The sequence below is a fragment of the Liolophura sinensis genome, chromosome 10 (genome assembly GCF_032854445.1).
Source record: "Liolophura sinensis isolate JHLJ2023 chromosome 10, CUHK_Ljap_v2, whole genome shotgun sequence".
NCBI lineage: Eukaryota > Metazoa > Mollusca > Polyplacophora > Chitonida > Chitonidae > Liolophura > Liolophura sinensis.
This window is the reverse complement of record NC_088304.1, coordinates 24,741,636-24,761,236: the sequence shown is the minus strand read 5'-3', so window position 1 is coordinate 24,761,236 and position 19,601 is coordinate 24,741,636. Positions and strand designations below refer to the sequence as shown.

The window sequence follows — 19,601 nt, the reverse complement described above, 5'->3', positions numbered from 1 at the left end:
ACGCATGACTACTACATTTAAAATAAATTTTAAAATCTATATTCTAAAGGCATATGCGAACTGAAATTTTCTTGTTATCAGTGGGGGGGGTGTGTGTTTTAAAATGTGAATTTGAAAGCCACTGATATATAGACACTACAATACCACTACGTTATTTCATTGGGGGGGGGGGCTTATTTCTCCCACTTTTATTTCAAGGAGGGGGGGGAGAGGAGCTTTTGTGTACATAATCAGCTAAACTTCTGAACCTGTATATTATACCCGGCAACGGCACCAGGAAACAGCATTTTTTTACGCCTATTTGCCACTGGTAGATCAGAAATAAAGGACGTCATTCTTTCGTAAGCACTTCTGTTTAGCGGAACAAAGTAAACACACAGATTGATCTTTCATGTGAAAGCAGTGAATGAAACCGTTGCCAAGATATGTTGACAAAACAAATCAACATCCAAGCTACCACCGCAAAACTTTCCTTTTAATGTTTTAGGTAAGCGGCTGATATTTGCAACTACATAGGTGGTTTTAGCAGCCATTTCCTTCTGGGCAACCCAAAATCTTAAGTGCCCGCCGTTTGGTCAATCCAGGTAACGCTTCCGGTACAATATATCCCATAATTCCCGTTGCCACAGCCGCCATCTTGAATATTGTGATAAACTGAAAGGTGGTAAATCAAGCGCTTATACACAAAGAGCGAGGTACAGCTGGATATTCGACGGCTCCGTAATCGAAGACAAAGAGACTTGCTTTTGTTGTCAGTTGATAAATAACATTGTTGCGAAAATGAGCTCGGATACGAGAAATTCTGGTTCAGGGAAGAAAAAAGGCGGAGGATTTTTGGCGAGACAAGCCAAGGCAAAGTCAAATGACGCCAAGCGAAGCACAATGACAGAAGAGGAACTTTTACAGAAAGACACAATTACGGCCGAGGATGTGTTGCGGCTGAACAAGATAACAGAGAGTGAGCAAGAATTTTTGTCAAAGATTGAAGTATTCAAACTCTGGTATTAATTGTGGCTTTTATTGCATGTATTTTGTCTCTTTAGTTTTGTTTAGACAATCGATAATAAGGTATTGTTTACATAAATCTTTGTAGGCCTATGTACACAGGTGTCTATTGACATTTCCAGTATAGCATTGTGAAGGTTCACACAACCTCATGGTTTGAAAGGAAGTTAAAGATCATTGTATATCTACTCATAATGACCAGAGCATATACTTTTTGCATCAGGTTAAACTTAGTATATGTCATTAACTTTGGTGGTTCTACAGCACCCACATGATAGTTTGACAAAAAGAGGCAGGAAATGAACATAGTTGTCAACTCAGATCGAAAATTTCCTCTGGACATCTAAACATGTCTTATCTTTATTACTGTGCCAGTGATCAACAAGCCTTGATCCAGATAATTATTTTTAAAAAATTTATTTTTCAGAAATAAGTAATTGAGTTATACATTAATAAATAATGAATTCAGCTCATCTCAAAAAATAGTGGATCACTTCGGTGATGTTATGGTTCGAGCGTGCGCCTCGAAGATAGGAGACCATGGTCCCATTCTACAAAGCTGTCGGAATGCTGTGTCAGATTCATTTACCATGTTGTTGTATCGCTTCGCTGTATGTTATCATGGATGTTAACCATGCATAGGTTGTCACTGCTTCGTAGAACAGGGCAGTGGGACCAAACCCGGGCCTGGTCATGCCAAAAACTTAAGAAATGGTACTTGTTGCTGCCTTGCTTGGTGCACAGCTCTGAGAGGTTACAGCAAAGAAACAGGACAGGCTGGTCCAGTGTCTGTATATTGTGGCTGGGTGGGGTGTCATGTCTGGTGTCTTGGGTTGGTACTTCACAGCACTTTGACGGCATGGACTCGCCCTGCCACAAGAAGACACAGTATATGTACGCATACCTAATGACTTGATCCCCTTGTCATTTGACTAAAACATTGTTAAGTTTGATATACAACCCCAAGCATGTATACATACATACATAAGTTATCAAACTTGAAGATGACGGCACAAACAAGGTTAACAAGTGGTGTTCACCAGTAAAGTTGATGATACCCCTAGCTCTGGATTTTTTTTTTTTGAAAATTGCATTGTAAGAACTATAGAAGGTCATGTTGCATTTGTTGAAAGTGGGACAGAGAGAAATAGGGGATAACGAAAGAGGTCAATGTCAAACGTTTACTATACTTGAACACAAGCAATTGCGTTGACAACATATGTTCATTATTTAACATAATTGTATGTTCTGGTGTGTTTAAAGTTACTCTAACTACATGTAGGTTATATCAGTCAGAATCATGACCTGTTTCTGCATGCCAGAGGAGATAACTTAAGGGTTGATCACTATACAAACAAACAAACAAACATCATGCACAGATGTACTGAACTTTTCTTTTATCCTGAATTAGGAGACAGTTATTTTTCAAATCTGACACGCTGGACTGTAATAAATGTACATGCATCCTTTCCATGTTAGGATTTATGGGGTGTTGTAAAAGCTGAAGATCACTGAAGAATGTTCTTTTCTTTATGAGCATGTGAGATGCGAGTTGACCACAAACAGTGGGTACCAGATGTGGAAGAGTCTGCCAGCAACCTGCAGATGATCATGGGGTTTCCGTGAGCTGTGTTCAGTTTACTCCCACCATAATGCTGGTCGCCATCTTATAAGTGAAATACGGTGTAAAACACCAATGAAATAAATAAATAAAAATGAGTAAAATGACCAGACATAAATAGTTATTACATGTAATTGCAATACACATATCTGAAGAGAAATTTTGTGGGTGGATGAAATTGATCAGACTGATATGGACATGGAACAAACTGTAGATGTCCCTAATCTTTGGCAAATGACTTAAAATGCTGCTCAAAAAATACGAGTAAATGTCTTCAAATATTACTTTTGGTGCTGAAACTTACATTTTCCCAGTAGGATGTATCACCCTATCTGTCAGACAAACCTCAAAACACCCTTCTATGATCAGTAGAAGTCTAATATTCATATAAATTGTGCAGCTTTTTCCTGGGTGAAATTTTAAGTTATTTACTGTACCAGTGAGAGCTATAATTGAATATGCAACCATGATTGAGGGTCTGGATGTAATTCTCCAATGCCATTTTCTGACGTAAGTCAAAATTTGAAGTACAATTTTAGAGCTCATTTTAGAGCCTTAGAAATGTTGACCCCACTTATAGGTTGTCTTAATTAAGACAAATGCTGCAAAATTTTCAACTACCAGAGCCCCAAAATAAGCTGTAGTCAAGTGGTTAGCATGTTAGCACAGCACATTAACTCATGAGCCTTTCACCAGTGTACTTACTAAGAGTACCAGTCCAGCTCAGGCTGGCTTTGTATTCAGTGGCTCATGGGAATGTCCGTCGGTAACCTGCAGATTGTTGTGGGTTTCCCCCAGGCTCTGCCAGGATTCCTACCATCATAATGCTGGCCACCATTGTGACTGAGAATATGTTCTAGGATATGGTGTAAAACATCACTCAAAAAAAAAAACAAAAAAAAAAAACAAAGATAAGCTTTGTGACTAAGTTTTAAATAATGACATGCCTTAAATGACCTAAAAATTTGACCACAAAAGAGCATTTTCGGGTGCAAATAAATGTCATGAGATATTACTTCTGATGCTAAAATTTACATTTTCCCAGGAGGATATCATCTTACCTTCCAAACACCTCACAAAACACTTCTTAAACCAATAGACCATGGAACCATAGACAAAGTTTCAGGTCATTTACGATTAGTACTTGTGGTCTGATGCTTTACATAAATGCATCAGCAAATACCAGAGTTTGGTTGTACTAGGTACATGTACAGTACACATACGTGCACCTTGGTTTTGGTGGTATTAGAGATACTGCTAGACTGTTAATAATTGATAACAGTTAATTGGTTGTATACATGTGCAACATAAACTCGGCCAATGACAGATATGGTCGGGGTAGAGCCTTATATGACCAAGGCTTTTAAGTTACTCATTTTGATTCAGAGCTGTGAACTATTAATGCTCTGTGTTTTGTGCTGTTATCATTGGGATGATGATTGTTATGCCTCCCCTGATTATGGTGGGAGCAAACATGTACAGATAGTGTATGTACTTTACGCATAGTGTGTGTGCTGTATGTATAGTGTGCGCTGTACGCATAGTGTGTGCACTGTACGCATAGTGTGAGCTGTACGCATAGTGTGAGCTGTACACATAGTGTGCGTTGTACGTTTAGTGTGTGCGCTGTACGTTTAGTGTGAGCTGTACGCATAGTGTGAACTGTACGCATAGTGTGTGTGCTGTACATATAGTGTGCGCTGTACGCATAGTGTGTGCTGTACTCAGTGTGTGTGCTGTATTCATAATGTTAGTGCTGTATTCATAGTGTGTGCGCTGAACGCATAGTGTGTGCGCTGCACGCATGGTGTGTGTGCTGTACTCATAGTGTGTGTGCTGTATTCATAGTGTGTGTGCTGTACGCATAGTGTGTGTGCTGTACTCATAGTATGTGTGCTGTATTCATAGTGTGCGCGCTGTACGCATAGTGTGTGTGCTGTACGCATAGTGTGTGTGCCATACTCATAGTGTGTGCGCTGTACGCGTATTGTGTGCACTGTATGTATAGTGTGTGCTGTACTCATAGTGTGTGCGCTGTACACATAGTGTGTTTGCGTTGTACGACATCAGTGCAGTGGTACATTGTTGCCAAGGTATGATGCTGATCAATTTTCAATGAAATGAGTCTCCGGGACTCGCATCCGGGCAAATGAGTGGGTCCCAGGGAAATTGACTAGGTCCCTAATAAAACTTTTTTTTTTACATGGACAAAGTGAAGAGTTGAACTCGTATTTTATTATAATATTCATTTCGATAGCTAATGGGTAAAACTGAGAGTACGAGATCTCTTCTGCGTCTGATAGATATGTAACCTGTGTTGTACCCTGAGCATCGAAGTCGGCATCCAATAACATGGAAAACAGTGTTAAACCAAATGTTAGGTGACATGGTATCTTCTGAAGTACTACCAGTATTGGGATTAGGGTTTGCACACATGTAGAGGGGAATAATTTGAGGGGTGTACAAAGTAAGTACCATAAATTACTGAATTCCTTCGTGTACTTAGTGTACAGTAATGTGTGTAATAAAATATAGGTTGAACAAAATGTTAGGTGAGATGGTATCTTCTGAAGTACTGCGTGAATTGAACTCGGGATTTGCACACATGCAGAGCAGAATAGTACAAATAGGATATTCCATCGTTGATTCCATGTGCACATATTAAATACTGTAAATTACTGAATTCCTGACTAAGTTCCTGTATTGTTTATAAGAATCAATGTCCAACAAAGTGTTAGGGGTGATATCTCAAAAAGTACTACATGCATTGAGCTCACTCAGGGTCTACACACATGTGGAACACAGAAGTATAAGGGGGATATTCCATGGTTGATTCTGTGTGTACATGTTTAAATTCTGTAAATTACTGAATTCCTGACTTATTGTAGTGTGTATTAATATCAGTGTTAAACAAAATGTTAGGGGTGGTATTTCGCAAAAAGTACAGCATGTATTGACTTGAAGGTTTACATATAAGGCTCAGTGGCACAAGAGGGATGTTCCATCTCTGATGATTGTTGAGTACAGTGTTAAACCCCAAGCACTCACTCACGCCATCTCTGGTGCTCTGTGTGCACATTAATTACCGTAAATTACCAAATTCATGATTTTAGTTCTTTATGTATTGAGCTGAAGTTTTGCATTAATTGACCTGTAAGTCTGCCAGCAATCACAGATAGTTGTGGGTTTCCCAGAGCCCGGTTCCCTCCCATCATAATGCTTGCCGTTATTGTAAAAGTGAAATATTCTTGAGTGCAGCATAAAACACCAATCAAGTAAAGAAATAAGTAAAAACCAAGTAAATAAATAACTATATCTTTAGAATAATATTATGTAAGTGAATAGGTCATGTGAGGTGCTCCATAGATGTCTATTGTGCATAGGAGAAGGTTGATGATTTGGGGTTACCAGCTAATCTGAGTGCTTGTTAACATCACTCTATCCCTCTTCAGACCACAGCTGAACTCCCTGTCTGGGAGTTGTGGTGAAATCTGACCCTTCAGGTCACAGGAACAAGTGTACTGCATATCCATAGCCAAAGGGGAATACAGCTTACAAATCTGGGACTCTAGGATGAGCTCCAAGTTGCACAAGAACACACCGTTTTCTTCTGTGACATTGCTTTGCTTGTGGACTACATGTACGTTGGCACTTTTTGAACACATCTTGTACATTGATAATTGTGACATAATAAAGGAAACCACAAAAGCATTCCCAGCTTTGGACCATTTTGTAGTTTTTGTAGTTCCCCATTGGTAGCATGAAAAAACATCAAAGTTCTTCTCACACATTTTCGTGCAAACACGGTATTCAAACTTGTTGATGATGTAGGTTGGTTTGGATTTATTTTGGAACATTTGCAATAAAATGTTTGCGTTTAAACACAAATTCGGCTGGAAAAGCTCAGTAAAAACATTTCAGTGGAGCTGTTTTTGGTGGGTACATGTAAGTAGGCTTTCATGAAAGATGGCCATAAATAAAAACAGGGTGGTGAAATTTGACCCATATATACAGGTAGGTCTGCTAAGGAGAAAGTAAGAGGCTTATGGCAGTGTTATTGTATGTATACACATATACACACTCATATATCACTGTAAGGATTATAGTATAGGGTACAAGTCAAGTGATCTTTTCTTCTCTAAGCACTACTGTTAAGGGTCAATCATCTAGTAAGCAGTACAAGATGCCAACCAGAAAATGACAGCTCTAAACCAAGCAGGGGCTGTAAATTTTGTAACAGTTGGCCGGGGTCAAAATACTACACTATAACAAAATGCAATTTGTTATGTATCATTACACATGTAGTTAACCTGTGCTTGTGTTATGTTGGTGATAGGACTATAATTAGCCACATATATGTCATATCAGTGTTATCCTTTTAGTCAGTATTTTAGTGCTTTCCTTGGTATGTTGTCACCTGTTTGTCACTTAGTTCAATCATGTTTAGTCCATGTTGGTATTAGCTATGGTAACCCTCTGTCATACAATCCACACGTACTAATGCATATACTGTTTCCAGACGTTACTCTGGTGAGTAAAATGTACAGTTAAAAAACAGAAGTACAACTTTCAAAACAATGGTCCAGAGTGTTTATTTGATGTCACTAATAGTTTGTAGACCAGAGTCCCTGGTGATAATGCTGTTTCGTGCAGGACATTGTCCTTGTCCTAAAGCTTATTTTCAAACTTGCACCTGTAAAACTTTTTGTTTTCAGATTCAGGTATGTGTGTAATATTTCCTAGGTATGATAAGAACATAACAACTAAAGGTGATCTCTAAGTAACGAACACGGTATATATGTAAGCACACGTGTATTGGGATTTATACATGTGTTTAGGTTAACTTGTTCTAGTCAGTACTATCTGGTCCTGACAACTGATTCTGGTTTATCTTTTCTAAAACTTTGGTAGCAAATCAAACAGTCCTATTTTATTTGAGAGTACAAAAAAGTCTGTTTTATGATGCTGAGGCTGGACCAGATACATGTATATATGAGACTTCATTTCATTCGTGAAATTTTAATTCAGGTCTATTTCACAACAAGCTGTTCTCTTAAGCCTAATTCAGGCTGAGAATGAGCTGTTGATAAGGCCAGTACAGTACTATGGTTACCCTTGTAAGACATGATGTGTCTGCTTTATACGTTTCTCATTCTGTATTTTAAGTCAGAGTGAAGTAAGTTCAGCATTGCGTGATTCCTCTGCGATGATCCGATCATTCTGCCAGAGTCTGGCTTCAGTGTTATTGATCCCCCCACCCTCCTTCCCGACACACATTGTACAGGGTTCAACCCAGAAGCGGCCCTTTCTGTTCTAATGTCAGGCAAAGCCACTCATCCTGAAGCTTCATTAGTAACAGGAATGTAACCCAGCAATCAGCCATGTGGACTTTAAGTATGGATTATGCTTGGCAGACTAAACACAGATTTAGGGGTGATTACTGATCGCGTGTACAATGTACGTCATTATTTAGCACTTCCTATATCAGGTAGAATTGACAATGCCTATTTTCCAACATTGCTATTAAATCTGTTAACATGCACATGTCTCACATGTAAGTACATTTCTTTTTGATTATTAATTGATTAAATTTATTATTATTCTAAAATATTTCTGCTTTTTTCTTTATATTTTTTCTGAACTAAATTGAATTGAAGTCTGACATAAAAGGAGTTTTGAATGATTTCTGAAGCAATTATTTTACTGAGAAATTTTTGTAGTAATGTTGGAATAGCTAGTGCAAATACTCCCATATAGTTGGGGATGTACTTATGGTCGTATATGAAAGCACAGCCTTAAAATATACGTATTCTATTTTTACAACTCATCAATAAATTTATCAATATTAAATGTTATTCACTGAGTAAGATTGAAAAGGATCTGAAATTGTTACATGCAAATACATTTATCCAGTAAAGGAGGTAATGTTTAATTCAGTACAATTTAAAGCCCTGGTATGTGGGAAGATCTGTCAGTTGCGGATGAGTGGTCGTAGGTTTCCTCCCACCATAATGCTGGCCGCTGTGGAATAAGTGAAATAAATTTAAAGCTCTGTGCGTGGTACATTTTGATGCAAAGTATAAACAACACTATCATTCAGAAAGATTTGGCGGTGAAGAATTACATGCAATCAAAGGTGTTTAAGATGATAATTGGAGTTCATTTATATGGGTGCGGTATTTACATGTAGTTTGTAGAACTTTTGTAGCACGGTCTTTAAACGAATAGGCATTTGATGGTTTATAAATGTGTACACCTATACAAAGTTGCAAACTGAACATTAATTTTGCAAATGCATGACCAAATACAAGGACATTCTGATACCTAGCACAGATGCCCAAATTACATGTTTCCCTAAAAAAAAAAAAAAAAAACAATTTATTGGGAATCTGGCCTGATTTAGCTTTAGTGTTTTAAGCAATTCTGTATATTTATACGTAATCACTGTGCAAAGATTTGTAAGTAATTTTGACACTATAATATGGTATGTAAGACATTATTTTCTGGTTTCCGTCTATCTGAAAATATTTTACCCTAAATTAGCGTCCTAAATGATGCCCAAACTAAAAAGCTGTGTTTGGTGGTGAAATGGTGTAAAGACATGCATGTACATCTACTGAGGATTGGGCAGGCTGAATTTAAGATGTTGAAAAGATGCAAATTGTGATTGTACTTGCAAAGTTTGATTGTACTTACAAATTTTGATTGTGCTTGCAAAGTTTGATTGCAATACATGGACTTGCATGGCATATTAACAAACCAGACCACACATTTCTTCTTTTCTCTTAGAGTATGACATTTCCAGTGTCCAATGTCCAATATATTGCTAGTGTGCCATCAGCCTGAATGTATTATTTGATTTCCATCTCTTCTTATTCGGTACAAGTTCATTTGTAGATTCCTGTGATTTCATTGTTTGTGGGATGATGATGAGAATGAACGATTACTGGCGCTCATGTGGCCGTTTGCATAGTCTTAAGTTTGTTAATGAAAACTTGTCTTCGTCTTGCTACATATGAATAATTCTTCAGTAAGGTGTAACATAATATATTTTGTAAATTCTGGCCTCACATTAACATGTTGATGTACATGTGGATACAAATGTGATTTATTTCATTAGGTTTGCCCATATTAATCTCCTGATAATGTTGTGTGTTTCAGAATACTTATGCCCACCGGAGGCCAATGTATTTGGTATAGACTTCACTCGCTTCAAGTTACGGGACATGGAGTCTGGGGCTGTGTTATTTGAGGTGGCTAAGCCTCCACCCACAGGTGAGATTCCATTGTCTTGTTTACCTGACACCCTGAAGCCAGTAAATGACCTAAAAGTGTGCTCAAAGAAGTGCATTTTTAGGGTCAATAAATGTCATAAAATATTACTTTTGACCTGTGAGATCAAGTGATGTTAGCCATCTTATAGAAATATATATGCTGTCTTTTCTTACTTGTTTATGGTGTCTTTTTTTACCTGTATATGGTGCCTTTTCTTACCTTTGTATGATGTCATTCCTTACTTGTGTATGGTGCCCTTTCATACCTGTGAATGGTGCCCTTTCTTACCTGTGTATGATGTATTCCAGAAGATGAGGAAGATGTTGATATAGACTCAGAGGAGGTGGATCCGAACGCGGGACGTTTTGTGCGCTACCAGTTTACACCACAATTCCTCCGCCTGAAAACAGTTGGTGCTACGTAAGTCTGACCCAGATATCATCACATTTATAAATTCTACAGTATTTTTCTGTTAACTAAACACCTGGACTGAGATAGTTCAGGGCTTTGGTTTTCTCTCTTGTATGGTGAAGTTGTAAGTCACACCATCAGGTGGATGAAGTGGACAGGTGGATGAGTAGTGCAGTGATTGCTCCACTAGTCTGTGCTTAAAACACTACATATACCTGTATACCGAGAATACAGAGCTTTATGATTACCCCTCTGTCATGTCACATCACCACGGTACCATGTCATAACATTCTAACTCTAAACTTCCATATTCAGTAATGTCATGTTTTATGAGTACTGTAGAACAGTCAGGGTTCCTGTTGGCTAAGTGAGCTAATGTACTCAGCTGAATTTTACTGGCCCTTGACCTCCACTGCAGCTTTTGTCTGCATGTTCATCAGGTACATTTATACCTCGTAGGTAGTGTGGTTGCCCTGCTTTCTCCACCCATAAAAAAGTCAGCTTATAAGTGCAGAATAAATTACGTGTAAGAGATGGTTAAGTGGTTAAGCCTGATGCATACTAATCCAAAACAGATGTCCGATGTGGTCCACTGTACAAAGGAACAGTGTAGATCATAATGTAATATGATGTGTAATATCATAACATGTGATAGAAGTTTATCATTTACACATAAATGTAACACGTAATAGAAGCTTATCATTTACACATAACTGTAACACGTAATAGAAGCTTATCATTTACACATAAATGTAACACGTAATAGAAGCTTATCATTTACACATAAATGTAACACGTAATAGAAGCTTATCATTTACACATAAATGTAACACGTAATAGAAGCTTATCATTTACACATAAATGTAACACGTAATAGAAGCTTATCGTGAATCCAGAATGGGGTAAATGCAGTGTGTAATGTGATTTACATGTGATATCATGGTCTGGATAAAACTTATACACAGTAGAAATATTTACTATGTTATGTTACTATGTTATTTACTAACCTAGTTTTACTTGTACCTGTAATGAAGTATGATAAGCTTTATTATAATATTCTTTTCCAAATCTCTCCTCCCTCAGTGTGGAATTCATTGTTGGTGACAAACCGGTGAACAAGTTCCGAATGGTCGAGCGGCATTATTTCCGAGAAAGGCTCCTCAAGAGTTTTGACTTTGAATTCGGCTTCTGTATCCCCAACAGCAAGAATACCTGTGAACATATATACGAATTCCCATTGCTGTCAGAAGATGAAGGTATGAGTAAGTAGAATTCAGATTCTGCATGGCGTATGTTCACTGTCTTGTTTTCGTCAGGTGAAAATCTATGCGTTGTAAACTTCAAAAGCACAAGTTCCTCATCAGATGACTCTGATGTGACTTGAATAAGTAAATTGTGAACGGTATGGTTTAGTATGGTCATATTTGGTCACCTGGACATATGGTTAATGACATAAAATTTTGACCCAAATATTGCATTTATAAAGGCAGATAAATGTCATAAATTATTATATTATTATTTTAAAGATACATCCTTCTAAAATCAATAAACCTCTCGGAATGTGCAGTTTAGTCATTGTCGAAATTTTAGGTCATTTGCCATTTGTATAGATCTACATTACACAAACCTATGAAAACATTGTTTTCTGTTGTGATTTTTTTTTTGTACAATTTGCGTTTGTCAGGTACCTGGAAAGGTGCTGGTGGTGTCCCTTAGGCTTGGCATGGTTTCCCATGCCCATAAACCAGCTCGCTGATATATACTGCTGTTAGTATAAAACTTGGGACTTTGTGCGTGAATGTATGGGTGTAGATAGCTCCGAATGATAGGGTAGACACAACTTCTGGTGGCTGCTTTGGTGGCCACATCTTTTAAGATTTATTCATGTAAATTCTTCAACCTTTTCAAATTCTTGCACGATGATTATTCATCCGTACTCTGAGGACATTTTGTTGTGTAGAGTGATAAAACTATGCCTTTTGTGAACCCCTGAAACAGGCATACCCAACCAGAGAAGTTTTGTCTCCAAAATCAAAGCAAAAAACTGCATAAATCACACTGAAACTTACTCTTTCATAAGTGAAAAGGTTGAGGAATTGGGGTAAAAAGTGTGATTCAAGTGGAATACAGCACATGGCTTTCTGTGTTGCGGTTACTGGAGTAAATTTTGGCCATTTCAGTGCCTCCACCAGTACGAGGGTTTCAGCTGAGATATGGTAGTATTAAAACCAGAACCTGAACGTAAATTTAAATGCTTTCTTATTTTTGGAATTTCAGCTCAAGAGATGATTGACCACCCCTACGAGACACGTTCCGACAGTTTTTATTTTGTTGAAGATCAACTCATAATGCATAACAAAGCAGACTACGCTTACAATGGTGGGACATAATGATGGCCCGCTCCTCACAGAATCCAAAAAGGACTCAGTGCCTAGAATCATTATTTATTTATTGATTAAAAGAATTATTTGTGAAAATTTACCTGTGTATATTTTGGCTGAATGGTAGGAAAGATTTTTGTACGCCAACTGAAGTCTGAATCACCTTAGGCAGAGTTATTCCCCCTTATACAGAACTGTTGTACCTTAACACAGGAGTTTGTCTTGAATGTCCTTGTGGCCAGTGTAAAGATACGATGATTTAATATAACATGGTTAGCATCAGTTTCGACCATCTTTGAAGATTTAATGTACTTTTAAATGGCTAGAAAGGACTATCCAGTCTTAAACTGGATGGTGTTAGAACTGGCTTTAATTCAGCCGGATGTATTACTGGTTATTTTCATCAGTAGAGACAGACTTTAATGATAACACTCTGTCTCTTGTATTTTCTATATAACGTCATTTAAAATGATCACAACATACTTCCTCCCACCTTAATGCTGACTGCCGCCATATAAGTCTTGAGTACGGCATAAAAAAGACCAATCAAATAAATCAATAAATAAATCAAAGTCATACTGCTTACTGTTTGAAGGGGAATAACTCTATTGTACGATTGACACCTTTTCACCTTATGTGTAGAAATAGGGCGACTAGGCCCCAGTTTTATGTTTTATGTATAAGGCATGGAAAATACATGCACCTGTCTACAATATGAGAGTCATTTTTGTACAGCACATATCAGAGTTAGTTTATTGTTGTGAGCACAGTTATTCCCCTCTATCGGCGTAGTTACGAAGGCTGATGAGATGGTGCTGATGGGAAAAACTCATCAACACAACAGTTACGCCTACATTCCATTCTGAAAATCTTACAGTTGAGAAGATTTTGTTTATTGGATCTTGTCAAGACAACATTGCATTCCTAAAATCCCATTCCTGTTTATTTATTTATCATTATTATTTTTTTTTTTTGTCTATCAGATTTTCATATTTTAAGATTTATTATGTATGTAGATATACTGAAGTATTGGGACGTGAATATTGCTCAATAGTAATTTTAGTATTCCATGATTTGCTTAGAACTAAATACATTGGGCACTTGTACGAGATGTTGTTTAAATTCACTCTTTGTAATTAAGGCCTGTGGGTTTGTCAGTTGTGAATTAGGGAAAGAAGTTTCATCGTCATGCTTTTGTTGTGGGGTCTCCATTATATCACTTGTGTTCAAAAATCCGCGGGTTTCATCAGAGGTCATCAACAGGTTCATTTTGCATCTACGCAGTTCAGATATGAGAACATTCCTGTGCCACACTGGTCATTAGGTACAAAACAGGTTTTCAGCTACAGAATTTCAAAATTAAAACCTGGGTACTGGTAATTTGCAAACTAATCTGCTATCCAGGAGTATGAGGCATAGCTGAATGTTGTTCTGATAGTCATCAGGTGCTTGATTTGTATATCTATGCCACAATGTAACACCTATGGTAACTCATGTGTGGTTTTCTTTCACAGGCCTTGAAAAGAGAAAATCCTGGTCATTATAGGTGTTACACTTGTTCTTCAGTCAGATGTATCTAGATGCAGTTTTGGCAATTATGTTCATAATTTGATATTAGGCTTCAAACTTAAGTGATTGTGTTGGCCAAATAAACTGATAAACTGTTGGCAGCCTGAACAGAAATAGACTCTCGGTAGGTGACTCTGGCTTTCAAGGCCTTGAAAGTGTGTTTGTTGTGAGATATGTCCTTGAAATGTTAGATTAAAGTAATTGTTTTTTCAATGTTAAATAGCATGTAGCATTAAAATGGACGGCTAACTAAGCTATCAAAATAGCATCTAGATGAAAGTTTGTATTTAAACTTTGTATGGTCCTTGAGAGTGCTGGAAAACAAAGGATATTATAGGCCCTTTAAATTCTTTGGAAAACATTTTCTTCTATGAGTGGGAATGAGTGCTCAAAATAAAGTCTCACATCATGTAGGAAAACAACACCAATTTAAAATCAAATAAACATGTTTTCAAAAATCAAATGGAATACTGGAAAAACTAAAGATTCTCTAAATTTCTCTGGTGCTGTGTTTGTCAAACAAGGTCACAGCCACAAATTCCCGACGTAAATCCCAACTAGATAGTCTGTGACGAATTGCAGAAACCAGCTGCAGAATACATACAATCAAACTTCACAAGAAACTACCATAATTAATAATCTACTGGCATTATTATGTTTACTGAGTGTCAACTTAGTGAGGTCTGTCAGCAACCTGTGGATGGTCATGGGTTTCCCTTTGGGCTCTGCATGCTTTCCACCCACCATAATGCTAGCTGTCGTCGCATAAGTGAAATATTCTTGAGTACGGCATAAAACACCAATCAAATCAAATCAAATCAATTAAATTAACTTCGTGATCTCAAGTGTTGTGAAATCAATCAAAGCTAACACTTTTTTATGTGATAAACAGCATCCACATTTCAGATTTCCCACAGAAAAGCATGTTCTCTTTTAAATCATTATTTTGTCTGTCATGCTGATGTGAAGGCCTTGCCTTATCCAAATGTCTATGTGTACTGCAATTTCATCTACTTGCATCTTGATCAGACTTGCATCTTGATCGGACTTGCATCTTGATCAGATTTGCATCTTGATCGGACATTTTTGCAGACGTATAACAATTAAATTTTTGGATTTCCCAGATTTTCAGTCTGTATGATGCCTCGCATTGTCTGTCTGCTCATTTGACTGTGAGGGCCCAACATATTTTATTTACCAAGGACCATTCTGAGTGCTGTAAGATTCCCAAACAATGGCTCCTCCTCAAAGAAGAACGGGAATTTAATCACATTTATTTTACTTCTGACATTCATTTGTTTGGCATTGTAACCATCACATTTATTTTATGAACGAAAACTTTCGATACAGGCAGATTAATTTGTTGAATATTTTCTATTCCTTATACGACAAAAATAATATTTCATGAACGTAATGCTGCATGAATGGTGATAAAGTGTCTAACCAGTTTTTCATATATGTTATCTACTTATCATTTACACATCATCCATACTGTGAAACGTTATGTTTGGAATAGTGGGAAATGCTTTACTCCCAGCCTGCAGTTTAAATTATTAAACCCAACAGCCTTTGTGTCATTGAGAAAGCATAATATACTTTTTTCTTTTTTTTTTCATTTCAAATGAAACATTTGTGAGAAGAACTCTAAAGTGTATATGTATTGAGATGTTTGAAAAGCCCACCAATTGCATCAGTCACATGATACAGGATTTTGTGTCTCATATGCACCAGTTTTCTTTGCATGGTCTTTTTGAAATGAAACAGAGACATTGTTCAGAGTTATGCCCCTTGCTAGTACCCATGTTAGACCAGGCACTACACACATTGTCATATAGGTCACATGTTGTATTTGTTTTGGCTCAGTTGTATTGTTAATCATTTTTGTTGTTCTCATTTCTTTAATATTTATAATGACTGTATTGATCTCGTCTTCTATGTTTCATTTAACCATCACCGTGATTTCATGTTTTAATTTATGTCATTTTGTAATCAGTTTTTCATTTTGTAAAACGCTGATGCCGTTCTGACTTGGAGCATAACAGTGATCACTTGGAGTAGGATGGCATTTTTTGCATTTGTGAACAATCCCTCACAACTACAACTGTGGCACCACCTACTTGAATATTTTAACAAATGTGCTGTGAATTTGTCCACATGCTTTGATGACCAGTGAGCTTAGATGAGAAAGGAGCAGTCGGTTTTATCTGATCTATAGATAAAATAACTTGTTTATTAGCCTTACATTTGTAAGCTTTAGGAGTGAGTGGGTCCTTACATTGATTAACTCCTGTTAGGTCTTGGTTGGCTGTAGATCCAAGCCCAGCTGTTTGCTACTTCTCCTGTGGGGTAATTACACGTGTACAGAGAGAGGTTGTCGAGTACCTGACAATGGTTGACAGTTTACATTCGGCTCTCTTCTCTCAGATACCTTACAGGTGTCTGCTTTCATAAGTCTCCCTGGTTTTCTTTTTGTGAAAAATTTACGAGTAAGCCTCTAGGTGCGGTTAAAATGCTAATCAAGTAAATTAATGAACAGTGTTGTTTCTTCAGTGGTGAGGGGACCAAGTGGGTTAGGGTTTGTATGAAAGCTTTTTGGCTTGACTGAAAATTTTTAGCTTGAAACACAAGTCACAGAAATTCAGGGTTGACATAAATGTATCCCATGATTCCTTGCACCATGCTGTGATCCATATGTATCCCCATTGATGTATGAAGGGAGGACCTGCACCCAGCAAAATGACACAGGGTGCCTGTACAGGAAATGTGCATTTTATTCCAAACCAAAATTTTATTGGGGATGTTTTAAATATGTGGTATGGTTTGTCTCTTGCCTGGGAATGGAATGTTCAGTGGGAGAATTGACTTCATACATGTACTTGTCATTTAACTACAAATTTATTGTTGGAGTGGAGGAGTAAAACTGGATTTTTCAGAAATATAAATGTTGATGCACAGTGGATTAGGGATGCGTTCATGACCAAAATGACAAAATTCAAGTTGATATTTGAACCCTTGGTGATTGAATGACAGTTGTATGCACCTTTTATGTTGCTTTATTTGTTCTGCTGAACTAAAGTATGCTGCATAAAAAAATTTAGTTGGTGTAGGAAGGAGAAAGATTTTGTGCAGACTTTATGAAGTTCCTGCTCTCTCTAGTGCCTTTATATGTATATGTATGTAAATGTTAGTGTGGAAAAATTAAATGTGTTTTCTTGTTGCTGATAACTGCCCCCCCCCCCCCCCCCCTTTTGTTTTCTGTAGCATAACTCACTGGGCGATAATGAAGGAACTCGTTTAAAAAAAGTGTAGGTTTACATTTCAGTGTGAGATTTTAATGAAAATTGATTTGAAACCTCAACAATGAAGGCTCCGTATATATGAACACAGTATTTATGGGTGCGAACTTGAGTAAAAAGTGATGTCTGCATGACAGAGACACTTCTTTTTTTTTTTTAGGGTATTTTCTTCACAAGATAAAACTTTGGTGTTTGAAAAATTCATTAATGTCTCCGTAGAATATCTGTTTGGAGTGTAAGCATTTCCTGGAAGAGAAATTTGTGCTGAGGTGAAGAATACTAACCTTTGAATTTGAATATTCATCTTTGCTTGAAAACTAAATGTTGGGCTTTGCTTGAAAACTGAATGTTGGGCTTTGCTTGAAACCTGAATGTTAGGTTTTGCTTGAAAACTAAATGTTGGGCTTCGCTTGAAAACTGAATGTTAGGTTTTGATTGAAAACTAAATGTTGGGCTTTGCTTGAAAACTGAATGTTAGGTTTTGCTTGAAAACTAAATGTTGGGTTTTGCTTGAAATCTGAATGTTAGGCTTTGCTTGAAATCTCTATATTGGACTTTGAAATTTGAATGTTGAGGTTTTTATCTGAATATTGGGCTTTCTTTGAACTCTAAATGTTGGTCTTTGGCTGGACTATGAGTATGGGTTTTTAGTTGGAATAGGTTCTCCAAGCCAGAGTAGGTGAGGTGCAGACACAAGGCAATGGTGTGACAGTTGTCAAATACATCCATGCATTGTGCAAACGCGTAAGAACATAACTCCTAAAGCATAAACCCTGTTAACTGTTATGAACCTTATGTTGTGTGTATTTTTGTTACAAGTAAGCCCTAATGGTCACAGGTTTCTGCTTACCTGTACATTATCTGTATACCTTTGTGTATTTGTGCACATTTCATACATTGTGAAAAAAAAACCAAAAAAAAAACAAAAGAAAATTGTTCACATGCTTGTATGCACGAGGATAATGTGAGAAAATATTTGCATTAATTGCGTTTGTCTTTTCATCTCTCCTCCCAATAAATTCTGCTGTGTTTTGTTTGCAAGACTATTTTTGATGTACAAAAAGTGTAATATATGATAGATGAGAAATGTGAGAATATGCGAGGTTGTCATTAAGGGATAGATTGTCTTTTTATCTGTCATCTGTCTATATACGATACAAAAAAGAGGGTTGTGTGGTAGAATTTTTTAAATCTTGAATGAAAAAGGATACTTTATATATATATATGTACAATAAAGCTGTGTTGAAATGAATTCAGTCACCAGACATACATGTGTGTGAATGAAGCAGTGGCTAGATAAAGGGTTATATAGTCATCCCTTCTCTCTGCATATTATTAATTAATTGACTGAATATTACATTCTTATAGAATAATAATAGTGTGAATCTAAATATATTGTATATGTTGTTGTATTATTTATTTGGAACTCCCTTTTTTTTTTCTTTTTTTTTTTTTAATCACAAAAATGATGTAGGTTTACCAGAGCATTGTGTTTGTAGATTTTGAAATATTGTTTCAAGTTAGATTTTATTTATATCGTTATGTGTTCGGCCTCGTTTAACATACAGCGTGATCACATCGTGTCAAAAATCTTTGTTGGAAAAAAAAAAAAAAAAATGAGAGAAAAATGAAATTTTTCACTCCCACAAAATAAAACTTACATATCTGGGTGCAAATTGAGCAGGAATACGCTGCTGGTCTAACCTGCATTAATGCCTATTTTTTGATGCATATCCAGTTTCAGGACCAGGTGCAGCTTTCAGGAATCTTGGACGGCAAGTTTTATCAAATTAATAAGATGTAGTTTACATTAGTATGCTGTTGTTCCTGCATGCTCGCATACTAGCCATATGCTTGCAGACTTAGCGGAAACCCTATGTACAACTGTTTGTTTTGTTACATTTATCTGCATTGCAACAAGGTATAATTTGTAACAGCAATCTTCACCAGAGTGCATCCCTGCCAACTGTGGCATTATACTAGACACGAAAGTTATCTCCCTTAGCACGGCACTTATTAAGTTAAAGTTGCCAAAGAGTCCAT

At 37.0% G+C, this 19,601-nt stretch overlaps 1 protein-coding gene across 4 annotated transcripts; it reads left to right on the top strand.

Annotated features, from left to right (window-relative positions):
- The first annotated feature begins 539 nt into the window (after nt 1-539).
- On the top strand, nt 540-18,978 carry LOC135476606 (protein unc-119 homolog B-like). Of its 4 annotated transcripts, none has more exons than XM_064756687.1 (5): nt 540-958; nt 9,788-9,901; nt 10,213-10,321; nt 11,396-11,568; nt 12,590-18,978. In XM_064756687.1, the coding sequence occupies exons 1-5, from the start codon at nt 781-783 to the stop codon at nt 12,700-12,702; spliced, it is 687 nt and encodes a 228-aa protein (XP_064612757.1). In that variant the 5' UTR covers nt 540-780; the 3' UTR covers nt 12,703-18,978. The 4 variants fall into 4 exon arrangements, with proteins under 4 accessions (XP_064612757.1, XP_064612755.1, XP_064612756.1 ...); XM_064756685.1 differs by having other exon boundaries at nt 11,396-11,574; XM_064756686.1 differs by having other exon boundaries at nt 10,210-10,321.
- The last annotated feature ends 623 nt before the right edge of the window (nt 18,979-19,601 follow it).